General features: G+C 40.2%; 3 protein-coding genes across 6 annotated transcripts in view; 1 reads left to right on the forward strand and 2 right to left on the reverse strand.

The window, feature by feature from the left end:
* The window catches only part of LOC133575696 (uncharacterized), a 459,465-nt gene that overhangs the window by 302,803 nt on the left and 141,172 nt on the right, over positions 1-15,490 (forward strand). The gene's annotated exons all lie outside the window — the stretch shown is intronic.
* Positions 1-15,490, reverse strand: part of LOC133575736 (major histocompatibility complex class I-related gene protein-like) — a 222,947-nt gene that overhangs the window by 16,851 nt on the left and 190,606 nt on the right. The gene's annotated exons all lie outside the window — the stretch shown is intronic.
* Positions 1,070-7,632, reverse strand: LOC133575778 (major histocompatibility complex class I-related gene protein-like). Its single transcript, XM_061928605.2, has 7 exons — positions 7,467-7,632; positions 6,086-6,352; positions 5,633-5,911; positions 3,657-3,965; positions 3,455-3,553; positions 3,362-3,379; positions 1,070-2,598 (listed from the first exon to the last, which is right to left on the reverse strand). Exons 1-7 carry the CDS (start codon positions 7,522-7,524, stop codon positions 2,555-2,557), a joined length of 1,074 nt encoding a protein of 357 aa, XP_061784589.1. The 5' UTR covers positions 7,525-7,632; the 3' UTR covers positions 1,070-2,554.

Raw genomic sequence — 15,490 nt, forward strand, 5'->3', positions numbered from 1 at the left:
ATGTACTTTGATATAGGCATGTACCTTGGTGTTACACACATGCACTTTGATATAGGCATGTACCTTGGTGTTACACACATGTACTTTGATATAGGCATGTACCTTGGTGTTACACACATGTACTTTGATATAGGCATGTACCTTGGTGTTACACACATGCACTTTGATATAGGCATGTACCTTGGTGTTACACACATGTACTTTGATATAGGCATGTACCTTGGTGTTACACACATGTACTTTGATATAGGCATGTACCTTGGTGTTACACACATGCACTTTGATATAGGCATGTACCTTGGTGTTACACACATGTACTTTGATGTAGGCATGTACCTTGGTGTTACACACATGTACTTTGATATAGGCATGTACCTTGGTGTTACACACATGTACTTTGATATAGGCATGCACCTTGGTGTTACACACATGTACTTTGATGTAGGCATGTACCTTGGTGTTACACACATGTACTTTGATATAGGCATGTACCTTGGTGTTACACACATGTACTTTGATATAGGCATGCACCTTGGTGTTACACACAAGTATTATTTATTTGTTTACTTACTATGGTATATTAATTATGTATTCACTGTCCTGTTGCAGAGAACAAGGAACTGGGATATATTTGCAATGATATGAAAATAAGTAGGATTAAATAAGCTCTGCTTCTTCCTACTCCTTTTCGGACGTGCTGTCATGAAACAACTGGAAATATGTGATGCATTACATGTGTCGTATGCATGTTCCACATAAACTGAACTGAAACTGAACGGCAATAACACGAGACTAAGTGCGGCCCTTTTAGGCTCATTACGTGACACACTTTTGTTTCTCATTCTAATTCTCTTTTTCAAGAGACAGTTGGCGACCCCAAATTCACACTAAATAATTCAAAACAGCTGGGAAAAAAAATCGTATTTGATCCGTAAAAGTGTCTCACAATCTGCTGTATGTGCTTGTGTCTTTTTTACAGGAATACTTGAGACATTTGACACTTGTTTTGCATGACTGCAAGCTGAAAGTGTTATCATGTGTGTAATGACAAAGCACCTCCAACACAGAATTGTATTTGACAAGTTTTTACTGAATAAAACAGCCAGAATGTACATGAAACATAGTACACGTAAAACCCTGAATATCAAGAGTATATGAACGGCCTACCTTGTTTACTTCCCAAATGACATCCTCGCCATGTTTGGCAATCAAGCAAAAATATGACTATGCAAAAAGGAACGGAAAAACAGCAACTATTTTCAATAAATATAAACATTTTGCAACGCTTTGTCATAGAAATGTTGTGTCACTGTCCCCCTCCGTCACACTAACTGGTAGGGTTGGCTACCCAATTCAGTGCTTTTGTAGGTAATGACCCAATTCCCTCGGTACTATCAATTCACGTAAAATCAAACGGTGCCATAGTTGGATACCTTTGTTGCATGTGACGTCATGTCCGGTTTCAGACTGGTCATGTCTGCTTTCAGACTAAACACGTAAACAATCACTCAAGCAGCACTCAGGCCGGACTCAACCAAACTTCCTCTAAGTCACGTTGCCATTTTCAACACCAACAAAGTGTGCTTCATAAAAAAACACTCAAACGTAAAGTAATGTTACACTCTTTCAAAATGCGCTAGCTTATTGCTAATTTACATAGGATTTGCCATAGACAGGCTACTATTAGCATGGGCGATTTTACATGGCGATTTCAACACCTTGGAATTTGGTAAAGGAAACTACAACTAAGATTATAGTTAGAATTTTACAGTTTTGTGTAATGAGGACAATACTTACAGTATTGAATCTTTGTAGGGCGCAACCTAACAAATTCCTCTTCCTGAAAAAAAGCCACTTTCTAGTTAGACAATAAACTATAAATAGTTATACAGTGCTGCCATCTAATGGTCTTGGAAGTGCAACTGCATTGCAAATGAGACTAATGTCATCAGAAAACAAGATATAACAACTGGACAGCAGTTCTCATGATCATCATTCTTAAATGTTACATAAACAATTAACATTAACATACTAAAGTACTTAAAAATGGTACTATTGTTCCAAAATATTAGTAGAAATAAGATGACATGTGGCACAAGGTGATATTCACTGATAAGCAGCTGTCTATTGGTTTGAAAAGGAAAGAAGAAATCCTTGTCAATGTGATGACACATGAGCCCCAAATGATGACATCACAACTACATGGACACAAAGATCAACATCAACATGATTGACTGGCAAAATATTGTTGAAAAATGCAGATTTTCTCAGCCATAAAGAGCCAAAGAAGACATGATGGATGAGATGAGGAGCAATTAGTGCATAAATGTCCAAGTGTGATGAGGTCCCTCAGCGATGGAGACATCTCTCTGTGTTCCAGTGCACAAAGCATCCTGGAGGAAGAAGATGACTCAGCAAAGCAGGTGAATCCAAGTGCAGATGTTAGCATGTGGCAGAGTGAACATCATCTTCACACAAAGTCAGAAGAACATTTGGAGGTGCATGGAAAAGAAAAGTCCTCACTGTGTGCCGACTGCTGTGTCTCACTCAGCCTTCAGCCTTCACGTCTCTCTGAGAGCTCGTTACCAGCGTCACCAGCTGTGGGAGCACAAAACGCACCGTGAGCTGCTTACGCTGCTCATGCTAGAATTTGGGAGGGAGTCCTCCTTTTTCATTGTCCCTTTTACTCTCTGTAAAGCAGCAGTTCCATTGGCAGCAAAACAGGCCCAGAGTATAATACTACCACCACCATGCTTGACGGTAGGAATTGGTGTTCCTGGGATTAAAGGCCTCACCTTTTCTCCTCCAAACATACTGCTGGGTATTGTGGCCAAAACAGCTCCATTTTTGTTTCATCTGACCACAGAACTTTCCTCCAGAAGGTCTTATCTTTGTCCACGTGATTTCAGATGAAACAAAAATGGAGCTGTTTTGCCACAATACCCAGCAATATGTTTGGAGGAGAAAAGGTGAGGTCTTTAATCCCAGGAACACCATACCTATCATCAAGCATGGTGGTGCTCTGGGCCTGTTTTACACCAGTATCAAGATACTCCTAATGGAGGGAAGCTTTTATTTTCCTGCTAAACTTGTAACACGTGTCTACATCACACCTTAAAACAGGAAGTTTGCAAGTTGACCCTTACAAAGATACCAACAATCCAGGATTTTGGTGGTAAGAGAAACAGAAAGTCAATATTATATTGAATATACCTGACATAAAGGTGTATAACAAAGATGAATATGTAATAAATGATATTTCAATCTTTGTGGGGGTAAACTTACAAAGTGTGTGAGTGATGCTTCACCACTGCTTTGTTTATTGTTATGCTTTCCAAGAAAGAGAAGATGTTTTACTTACCAGCTGGATCGTATTCGGCTGAAATGAAAGAGAAAGCAGGTGAAATTCACATCTCATGAATGACAGCAGAGAGGAAACATTTGTGTCCCTCACCTTGTCTGCTTCGGCGACGCTTGATGATGAAGATGATGATGATGATCAAGAGGACCACCACAGCGAGGACCGCCAGCGTGGCAGTGAGGCTCACGTTGCCTGTTGGTATGGTATGATTGATTTGTTTGACAGCTGCTTCATAAGTCCCATGAAGGAACATCAGGTGGTTACATTGACACTATTCAACATGTGTCTTTCTCACCTTCATGGCTTGCGTTGCTCAGGATGCTTCTTCTCTCCAGCTTGGTGACCAGGTCCTCCTCGACGCCAGACAGCTGGAACACACATTCGTACTTGCCCTCCACCTCGGCCGTCACCTCCACTTTCAGCTCCACCGACATCTGGAAGGTTCCGTCGGGGTTGGGGAGCAGCTCTCCGTGCTCCACGTCCTCGAAGATCTGCTCGCCGTCTTTCCTCCAAAACAAGTCGGCTCGGTCGGGGTAGAAACCTGTCGCCATGCAGCTGACCGGAGAGGATGGCGTCTTCTGGAGGAGGAACACCTCCGGAAGCTCTGCCCAGGAAGTGACGTGTGGATGGAGGATGACGTGGAGAGAAGATGGAGGTAAAGATGGAGAGAATAAAGGTAAAGTTGGAAAGAAAAGGAGACAATTAAGGTAAAGATAGAGATAAATGGACAAAATGGAGGTAAAGAGAGAGAAAAGGCGAGAATGAAGGTAATGATGGAGTAAATGAAGGTAAAGACGGAGAGAAAAGGTGAGAATAAAAGGTAAATATGGTGATAAAAGGAGAGAATGGAGGTAAAGATGTAGAGAAAAAGAAAATGAAGGGAAAGATGAGAGAAAAAAAGCAAAGATGCAGAAAAAAGGAGAAAATTGAGGTAAAGATGGAGGGAAAGGGAAAGAATGAAGGTAAAGATGGAGAGAAAAGGAAATAATGAAGGTCAAGATGGAGAGAAAGGAGGTAAAGATGGAGAGAAAAAGAGAATGGAGGTAAAGATGGAGAGAATGAAGGTAAAGATAAAGAGAAAGAGAGAATGGAGGTAAAGATGGAGAGAAAAGGTGAAAATAAAGGTAAAGATGGTGATAAAAGGAGAAAATGAAGGGAAAGATGAGAGAAAAGTTAAAGATGCAGAAAAAGGGAGAAAATTGAGGTAAAGATGGAGCGAAAAGGAGATAATGAAGGTAAAGATGGAGAGAAAAGGAGAAAATGGAGGTAAAGATAGAAAAAAAGGAGAATGTGTAGGTAAAGAGAGAGAAAAGGCGAGAATGAAGGTAAAGAAGGAGAGAAAAAGAGAATGGAGGTAAAGATGGAGAGAATGGAGGTAAAGATAAAGAGAAATGGAGAGAATGGAGGTAAAGATGGGGAGAAAATGAGAGAATAAAAGGTAAAGATGGTGATAAAAGGAGACAATGAAGGTAAAGATGGAGATAAACGGACAAAATGGAGGTAAAGATAGAAAAAAAAGAAGAACATGTAGGTGAGAGAGAAAAGGCGAGAATGAAGGTAAAGATGGAGAGAAAAAGAGAATGGAGGTAAAGATGGAGAGAAAGGAGGTAAAGATGGGAGAGAATGAAGGTAAAGATAAAGAGAAATGGAGAGAATGGAGGGAAAGATGAGAGAAAAGAAGGAAAATATGCAGAAAAAAGGAGAAAATTGAGGTAAAGATGGAGGGAAAAGGGGAGAATGAAGGTAAAGATGGAGAGAAAAAGAGAGAATGGAGGTAAAGATGGAGAGAAAAAGAGAATGGAGGTAAAGATGAAGAGGAAAAGAGAGAATGGAGGTAAAGATGAAGAGGAAAGGAGAGAATGGAGGTAAAAATGGAGAGAAAAGGAGAGAATGGAGGTAAAAGGAGAGAATGGAGGTAAAAGGAGAGAATGGAGGTAAAGATGAAGAGTAAAGGAGAATGGAGGTAAAGATGAAGAGAAAAGGAGAATGGAGGTAAAGATGAAGAGAAAAGGAGAGAATGGAGGTAAAGATGGAGAGAAAAGGAGAGAAAAGTAGAGAATGGAGGTAAAAGGAGAGAATGGAGGTAAAGATGAAGAGAAAAGGAAAATGAAGGTAAAGATGGAGAGAATGGAGGTAAAGATGAAGAGAATGGAGGTAAAGATGTAGAGAAAAGGAGGTGAAGAGAAAAGAGTATAAAGTGTAATGTCAGTAATGTTCCTATAGGGGGAGTGCTAACATGTTAAAAGGTGAAAGTACAAGGTGTGCTTCTACCTGTTCTCATTAGGACCTTCTTCCCATACTCCACATACTTCTTCAAGTAAGAAGGACAACGCTCAGTGAAATAATACTTCTGGTAGTCTAGATTAAGTATTTCTTGGTCCCACTTGAGTTTGGTGGGGAAAGCTTGTTGTTTTGCTGCAGTCCATGTCCATGTTTTCATGTCCAACGATATGAAATCTTCTCCATCATAACTGATCTGCTCCCAACCTTGAACCTCATCAGTCTCATCATTCCATTCACATCCTGACATCCTCTGGACAATGTGAACACCTGAGAGACACAAAGTGTTGTAAAGCAGAGTGAAACTAACACACTACATGTCTTTGTTGTAGGTTATTATGGGATGGACAGAGACAAGGTATATCAGTGCAGTAATGTGTGTTTTTAATACAGTATACAAATATCAAATATATTAGAATAGTAGAAAGTTCAACATAAACAAACCTCCAGTTTGGTTGAAACGCTTCTTGGCTTTTTCAATGTTGTCTTTGAAGACATGTTCACCAACAACATTCCTCTCTGTTTGTCTCTGCCAGTAGTTTGGATCCTCTGCTGTGATTTTGTTCATCCAGTCCTGTTTGGATTCTGCTTTCCTGATGTTGTTGTCATAGTAACTAATCTCAACTTCATCAACATAACCAACCTCCACATACTCTGGGAAGTTTGGAACTTGAGAGGATGCAGTGATGAAATACTTGAGTGAATGAATCACTGAAAGACAAAAGGCAGAAAAACAACATTTGATTGTTTAGTTTCATGTTGAACAATTCCTATTTGAAATGATGTTGTCTTCATTTCAACTTCAAACACTGCTGCTTCTCACAGTAAACAACCACTTCCTGTTCTAAGAGACAATATTTCATATTTATACCTCACTTTAAGACCACACACATGAATAACTTGACTTATTTCCTTCTCCAACTGTAAGTGTCAAATAAATATATGACATTGTTGCTAGCAGAGAAGTAAAAGTCGTTTTTCTAGGTGAGGGGAAGTTCAAACTAGTGATGTCACTGCCAAAGCATGGAAATATAGCAGCGCCTTATGGGATGTTTACAATGGAATACAACAACAACATTACAATACTCTTCATTTAAATATTAGGACTATTTCCAGTAAAAAAAGCATTTAAGAAACATGTAAAGTCACTTTTTAGACTTAAGAGTTCATCTTTCATGTTATCAGTTTGAGAACTTTTTTTTTTTCTCTTTCCCATTTTTTTTTGTAACTGGATCTGTGTACTATTATTTTATTTTATTATTTGGAGAATTTTTTATTTTTATTTTATTTTATTTGTAACTGGATCTGTGCATTATTATTTTATTTTGTACTTTTGAAAAGAACCCCAGGAAGACTAGCCTGGCGTTTGTGCGTCGACTAATGGGGATCCTCAATAAACAAACAAACAATAATCCATTCATCCATTTTCCTACCGCTTGTCCCTTTGGGGGTCAATTATATCCATTATTTCAGAATAAATCCCAACAATAGAGTAATTTTTGTGTACATTAAATGATTCTGATCTACATCTCATCTTATAACTGATACTACTGATTGTTTCCTGGATTAATTATTGTTATTTTCCTATTTAAAAGTGAAACCGGAAATGCTCAAGTAAAAAGTTTGATGTTAGTTTGCTGTTAAAGTGAGACAACTGGAACAAGTTTGACTCATGAAAAGTTTGAGCAACAAATGAAGATGCAAACTATTGACTGATTGATGTTGGTGAAAAGAGAAGAGCGTCAATAATAATGAGAAGAAGTATTTAGGATGAAATGAGCATGTAGGAATGAGGTGTATAAAGTTGTCAAGAAAGTGGACTTACCAGGCGTCACGCTGTGTGTTTGTACAACTAGGAGAAAGAAGAAAAGCAAGTTCATCATTAAATGTCACAAGTGCACAAGTCAATAAAAAAGTTTCTAGTTTTAATCCTCAGAGAAAAACAAGGCGACGACAACTTGCTTGACGAGTAAACATGAAATGACGCCAAGGCGGAAACGAGCTTTTATATCAAATCGGGAAATCACGTGACTTGACAGAAGTTTCTGGAGGAGGAGACAAATATTTGACAGCCACGCAGTTCCTCCACTGCAGCTAACACATGAATATTAACAAAATAAAAGTCATATTACAAGAATACAAGTGAATCTAGCGAGGGTGACGTCATGTTTTTTGAAGCAGCTTTATTATAATACACACACAAACTTTATAGGAACAATACACAACAACAAGATGAACATTTTACATAAGTCATATTGTAGCGTCTAAGCGTTTAAAACACTCTTTTAAAAGGACAAAAAACTATTTTATTTGTTATTGTTTGTATTTTTGTAATAATTGAACATACATACACAATGCACACACACATCAAGGCACTTTCAACACAATACGATTCAATATTTTACAGCAAGTTAAACAATTACGTAGGAATATAAAATACATCAAATTAAATACAATGCTCATTCCAACCAGACTTTGAAAAAAAAAGACACAATACAAATGAGATTAAAATGAAAATACATATATAAGTAAATAAAATAAATAAAAAACTGGTCTTGTTTAAAACAACTTTAATTTATCCAATAAAGATATTAATTTAAGGCTGTTTGTACTTTTGACCATTTTCCAAGATTTAATTAATATTTTTATGTAGGAAATTGGGTTTCACATTAAGAAAGCGACTTTTGTGTATGAAAAATCGGTTTCTTGTCGACAGTTAGCCTTTGTGCTATTTTAGTTCATAGCCAAGTTTGTTCTCTGCCTTGTGCGCGCCTTTTGTTTGTACCCTTTTGTTTGTTTGTTTTTTGCTATAGTGTTAAATTAAATCATGTTTTCTTGTAACAAGCCTGCCGCCATCTCTGCATGTTGGGGTTCGTCACCAACAAACTCTGACAGAACCCAGCAAAACTGGAAATGCCACAGCACAAGACAACACTAAGATCCACCCTATGACGAAGGACTCGGAGGACAACATTCCAGATGCCTTTGACGTGGTGCCAAGAGTTCTTGTCCAGCATGGCTATGCCAACTGAACACCACCTCAGACGGTGTGTGACAACCGTGTCACATACATTGGTGGCTGGGTGGTAAGAAACATTCTCACCAGGCTAACATGTCACACATGTGGATTTGTCTTAGTTACAGAAGCTCTACCGACTGACTACACACAGTCATACCACTTATTAAAATTAGAGATGTCCGATAATGGCTTTTTTGCCGATATCCGATATTGTCCAACTCTTAACTACCGATACGGATATATGCAGTCGTGGAATTAACACATTATTATGCCTACCGTATTTCCTTAAATTAGCGCACCGGCGGTAATTAATTTAAAAACTCTTCTCACCTCTTCTTACCAAAGGTATGCGGTAAATTTAGGCATGCGCTTATAAATTTGAGTGTGATGTAAAGATAATCATGACATCGCTTAATGCCGCAATGGTAGCAGGGGTGTATAATATAGCCCGGAAGAGTTGTGCTGCATGGGATTCTGGGTATTTGTTCTGTTGTGTTTATGTTGTGTTACGGTGCGGATGTTCTCCCGAAATGTGTTTGTCATTCTTTTTTGGTTTGGGTTCACAGTGTGGCATATATTTGTAATAGTGTTAAAGTTGTGTTATACGGCCACCCTCAGTGTGACCTGTATGGCTGTTGACTAAGTACGCCTTGCAGTCACTTGTGTGTGTCTGCAGAAGCCTCATGTAACATGTAACTGGGCTGGCACGCTGTTTATACAGGTTGTAGAGGGCGCTAAAGACAGTGCCATCACGGCACGCCCTTATTATAGTTGTTAGGGTGAAAATCAGCAGACATAAAATAGAATAGTCACCCTGAATTACAGGAGTCTCCCGGAAAAATCGGGAGGGTAAACTCGCAGGCCACGTGTCTGGTTTATACATAGCACAAAGCAAAAAAAAGCTTTATATGCAGTCTTATTTCATTTTATATTTCAAAAGACTTTTGTGGCTCCCATTGTTTTCTTGAATTTGTGAAACGGGTCAAAATGGCTCTTTGAGGGGTAAAGGTTGCCGACCCCTGATCTAGTACAAATACATTTATCTAATACAGGAATAAAAGTCCATACGATACATCGTGATTGGCGATAAAACGCAAACTCAACAGCCTCGTTCTATTGGCTACGGCCATACACCGGCGTTTGGGTAATCACGGCACCGGGATAGTCTCTGATTGGTCAATCAATCACAGCACCACTGCTTAGCTCCTCCTCCTCTAATGTTACACACTGTATTCCTTTATCGTGCGGTGAAAGAGATAAAGTATGATCAAGAATTGTCGGGAATTAACTGAGCTACCCTTGGCATACTGTATGTAAAAATGCATGAAAAACAAATTGAAAATAAAACATGCTACTTTAATTCTTGACTACGATTGTAACAACAAACATTATCAATCAAGGTAAACAACATCCGTGAGGCCAGAGAGAAAATATCATTTGAACTTGAACAAACTGAAAATGTTCCTGTCGGCATTACTGACAGAGGCTTCCCCCACTGCACCTTGATGGACATCTACTACGGTACTTGTACTACATCCTGTGGAGATCCATCAGTTGTTAAGACCTCTTCATCTTCAGCGTCGTCCATTTCTCCGTCACCTTGTCCGACATGTACATCCAAAACTACAGCACCGTCGTTTGAAATAAATTCGTCTGTGTCCGCTTGCTCATCACTCTCATCAGTTTCTACGACTATGTCTTGGTCGTCATCTGTGTCATCTTGTCTCAGGAGCTGATTGAGGAGGCCATGTATATCACCCTGATTCTCTACCAGTGCCTTGCTCTTCTCTGACAACTCTTCGCAAGCGTCATGTATAATGCCCCCTGCTTTCAGCACTCCTATTTCACCATCCTGTGATTCATCTGGGCTTGTTATCCCGCAAACCCGGAAAGATTTCTGGATCATTTCTTGACCAAGCCCTTGCCAAGCAGCTTTCACCCACTTAAAGGCCTACTGAAATGCGATTTTCTTTTTTAAACGGGAATAGCAGGTCCATTCTATGTGTCATACTTGAACATTTCGCGATATTCCCATATTTTTGCTGAAAGGATTTAGTAGAGAACATCGGCGATAAAGTTCGCAACTTTTGGTCGCTGATAAAAAAGCCTTGCCTGTACCGGAAGTAGCAGACGAGTAGCGTGATGTCACAGGTTATGGAGCTCCTCACATCTGCACATTGTTTACAATCATGGCCACCAGCAGCGAGAGCGATTCGGACCGAGAAAGCGAAGATTTCCCCATTAATTTAAACGAGGATGAAAGATTTGTGGATGAGGAAAGTGAGAGTGAAGGACTAGAGGGCAGTGGGAGCGATTCAGATAGGGAAGATGCTGTGAGAGGCGGGTGGGACCTGATATTCAGCTGGGAATGACTAAAACAGTAAATAAACACAACACATATATATACTCTATTAGCCACAACACAACCAGGCTTATATTTAATATGCCACAAATTAATCCCGCATAACAAACACCTCCCCCCTCCCGTCCATATAACCCGCCAATACAACTCAAACACCTGCACAACACACTCAATCCCACAACCAAAAGTACCGTTCACCTCCCCAAAGTTCATACAGCACATATATTTCCCCAAAGTCCCCAAAGTTACGTACGTGACATGCACATAGCGGCACGGGCAAGCGATCAAATGTTTGGAAGCCACAGCTGCATGCGTACTCACGGTACCGCGTCTGCGCATCCAACTCAAAGTCCTCCTGGTAAGAGTCTCTGTTGTCCCAGTTCTCCACAGGCCAATGGTAAATCTTGACTGTCATCTTTCGGGAATGTAAACAATGAAACACCGGCTGTGTTATCCGGCACAACAGTCAAGGGGTGCATTCCACTACACCTGCCGCAATACACCGCTTCCCACTTACAGCTTTCTTCTTTGCTGTCTCCATTGTTCATTGAACAAATTGCAAAATATTCACCAACACAGATGTTCAGAATACTGTGGAATTTTGCGATGAAAACAGACGACTTAATAGCTGGCCACCATGCTGTCCTCTACAATCTGTGACGTCACGCGCAGGGGTCATCATACCGAGACGTTTTCAGCAGGATATTTCGCGCAAAATTTAAAATTGCACTTTAGTAAGCTAACCCGGCGGTATTGGCATGTGTTGCAATGTTAAGATTTCATCATTGATGCATAAACTATCAGACTGCGTGGTCGGTAGTAGTGGGTTTCAGTAATCCTTTAACCATCAGGACTTGTGTTGGTGGTTTCATGTTACCCCACTTAGTGTATTCTTTTGGTCCGTCACTCATCCATTCCTCATGCATAGCTCTGTACGCTGTCTTGAAAGGCTTGTTCCACGAAACATCGGATGCCTGGATGAGTCCTGCTGATGAAAACATGAATCTAATGAGAATTTGTCACCATGGTATCACACAACAAATCAATTTTATTTAGATATTTTGCTTCATTAAATTGTATATATCATACAGTGAAATGTGAGTGTTTGAATTCAATCATATTACCTGTGCAACCACCAGGAATGACAGCCATTTTTGTGCTCATGGTCCTGAGCACAGCCTTTGTGGAGTCCTGGACGTGGCATCTGAACGCATCCCACACCAATAGACCTGGGCGGAACGCAATCCGTCCCCATACATCACGAAGCCATTGGTGCGTCAGGTCTTCATTCATCCACCCATTTTTAGACATTGCCACTACAGCACCGCTTATTTAGTCCGCTTCTCTATCCCTTCGCACTCCCTTGAAGACAATGAACGGCTTCAGCTTTTGTCCATTGGCCTTTGCCGATAAACACACGGTCACGCGTGACTTCTCACGGCCTGTGGATTTGATTGGGATCCACCGTCGTATCTCCCAGGAGATCCAACCAAATTGGCGTCTCGTCCATTGCGCCAATCGGGTCGAGTGTGAAGCTGTTCTGGATAAGCAGGGATCGGACGTACAGAATAAAGTCCATCAATTTTGGAATGACTTTTTCCGGAATAGCTTGACTAACAGTCTTTCTCTTTCTCAGAGTAACGCCGTGTCTGACAAAGAAGCCTTGGAACCATCCCCTACTCCCAACAAAAGTTTCTGCTGCCGTATTGTCACGGATACTGGCGTCATTTCTCCATAAATCCATTGCCACGGCTTTTCACATGTGTTTGAAAAGCCGTAGATATTATGTGACTGGGCCGGCACGCAAAGGCAGTGCCTTTAAGGTTTATTGGCGCTCTGTACTTCTCCCTACGTCCGTGTACACAGCGGCCTTTTAAAAAGTCATTCATTTTACTTTTTGAAACCGATACCGATAATTTCCGATATTACATTTTAAAGCATTTATCGGTTGATAATATCGGCAGTCCGATATCATCGGACATCCCTAATTAAAATAATAAACAATGGCTGACTTGTGATGTCTTTCATGAATATTCACAGTGTCAAGGTGTGCAAGTTGCAGCATGTGTGAAGAAAATGATTGTTGGGAAAGACGTACTTCACATGGGATCCCACGTAGGTGAGACACAGCATGGCATTGACAACCATCATTTTGGGATGGTTGAGATGTTTGCCTCGACCTATTTTGCCATGAGACAGCATCATATTGTTCAGACCGACAACATAAGACAAATGGACATGTCAGTGAGACATAAACTATCAAAACTGGTTTTATTTCAAGGTCAGTAAAGACAGAGTAAACATGTTTGTCAACCTGTGTCTGTTTGTATTATGTTGTTGTTGGACCTTTCTTAATCTGACAACTGTTAAATTGAGTAGTTTTTTGTTTCTCAACATCAGCAGCTGACTAAAACAGTTCACTGATTATTATTATGATCATTATCTGTTTCAGTGCTGTGGTGAGACCTAAACCCTGATTGGAAAGGATCAAACACATTTGTTAAAAGTCACCAAGCTGTTGGTAGTGATGTACGGATCCATACTGAAATTTCAATACGGCTGATTTAAACATTACCAGACCCATTAAGTATATTTGCACAAAGTATTAGTATCGAACCCGTATTGCCGATACCAGCCTGGATTTTACTCAGTATCGGATCTGAGTAAAAATCAGTGTTATTGCACATCACCAGATTCTGGGAGACACCTTTATTCAGGACTTTGCCCAAAAATGGCAGGTTTGATATGGGCAGATCGTTGTTGTGGCATAAAGACTATTACTTTTACAATTACTAAGGTATGTTGTATAATAAACATATTTACCAGTCCGTATAAAATGATTGGTATTTACGGTGGTCACTCACCCTGTCTCGTCAACACGTACATGCAGAGGCAGGTGCACACGTACAAAAGCAGTCCAAGAGAGGCAACAAACAATTTGCAATCATGTTATTGTTAAGATAGATAAGAGAGTTAGCTAATGCTAACTATCCAAATCGCTATTATTAGCTAACAGCACCCAAAGCTAATGCATGTGTTACGTACGTATGTAGTTACATCATTACAGTCTAGAAGCTGAAAGAAGGAGCGATATGCTGTGTGAAATAAATTGGAAAGTTAGCGCCCTCTAGACATCTGTGTAAATGTTGCTAACAGCCCCTTTAAGGCCTTTGGAAATGTTCCAGTCTGAAGTGAGACGTTAACTCGATGAAGGACAAACTGCTCAGAACAGACTTTAGAAATCTAGTGGGTAAGTCATCAAGGTGTGTATGTTAATGTTACATATGTGCCGTCTCCAAGCAGAAGAAACTTTGACTTTGGCACATTTGTTCTGTCCATCTGACGCTTTGTGCTGACTTCACACATTTTATAGTTTTATTTCTGTTTGTGATAGTCAGCCACACTTGGCAGTTCTGCCTTGCATGGGTTAGATTCCAAGCCAGGGTTGGATCAGGAAGTAAAAACTAAAGCTGAAACAAGTCATGTGATTGACTCGCTGTGGCCAAAGTACTAAAAGTGGGAGGAGGGAAAAAGCGTGAGGCTGAATCTTCTGGTGGCAAAGCATCCAAGAAAAGGAAAGTGAAATGTGAAATTAGACACGGTAAAGCCAAACATTGACTGGACGCTTGATCCAAGCTCAAATCTAGACTCCAAACATCCCTGAACAAGCTAGTCAGGTTACTTTTAGACCTCCACCCCAGATCACACCTCACTCCTACCCACTTCTCCAAAGTGGGCTGACTCAGGGTGGAGGACAGAGTTAAACAACTTTTACTGAGCCTAGTCTATAAAATGTGTTACACCTCCCTGATACCGAAGTACATGTAAAACTACTTCCATAACGTAAATGACCGCCATAACCACAACACCAGGGGGAGCTCCACTAACCACGTTAAACCCAGATTCCCATCTAACAAAGGTCTTAACTCATTCTCTTTCTATGCCACATCAATGTGGAATGCACTCCCAACAGGTGTCAAAGAAAGGGCATCTCTATCCTCCTTCAAAACCACACTAAAAGAACACCTCCAGTCAACTTCAACCCTTGACTAACACCCTCCCCCCTCCACATCCCACCTCCCCGGATTGTAAATAACCAAATGTAAATAATCAAATGTTTATACTTGTTCCCTTGCTTACTGAACTCACTATGTTTTTCTGCTCGCTGTACATATCCTACTAAGTCAGACCTACACTGTTTCAATGTCCATTTCTCTGATGATACAATTGTTGATGACTGAAGTGCTGATATCAACTAAACCCTCCTCATCACACCCCCGGGATTATAAATATTGTACATAACGTAAATAATTCAATGTATATACTCTGATGATTAACTTGTGTGATGACTGTATTATGCTGACAGTATATATTTGTGCCATGAATTGATTAACGTGGACCCCGACTTAAACAAGTTGAAAAACTTATTGGGGTGTTACCATTTAGTGGTCAATTGTACGGAATATGT

This window comes from Nerophis lumbriciformis, linkage group LG33 (assembly GCF_033978685.3).
Source record: "Nerophis lumbriciformis linkage group LG33, RoL_Nlum_v2.1, whole genome shotgun sequence".
In the NCBI taxonomy this organism is placed as follows: domain Eukaryota; kingdom Metazoa; phylum Chordata; class Actinopteri; order Syngnathiformes; family Syngnathidae; genus Nerophis; species Nerophis lumbriciformis.

Bases quoted from the DNA above. Each gene is read 5' to 3' on its own strand.
- LOC133575778 (XM_061928605.2), bottom strand. From the start codon at position 7,524: ATGATGAACTTGCTTTTCTTCTTTCTCCTAGTTGTACAAACACACAGC. The intron at 6,353-7,466 runs GTAAGTCCACTT...TTTGTCTTTCAG, and splicing joins AACACACAGCGTGACGCCTG to TGATTCATTCACTCAAGTAT. The intron at 3,554-3,656 runs GTGAGAAAGACA...CCATACCAACAG, and splicing joins GAGCAACGCAAGCCATGAAG to GCAACGTGAGCCTCACTGCC.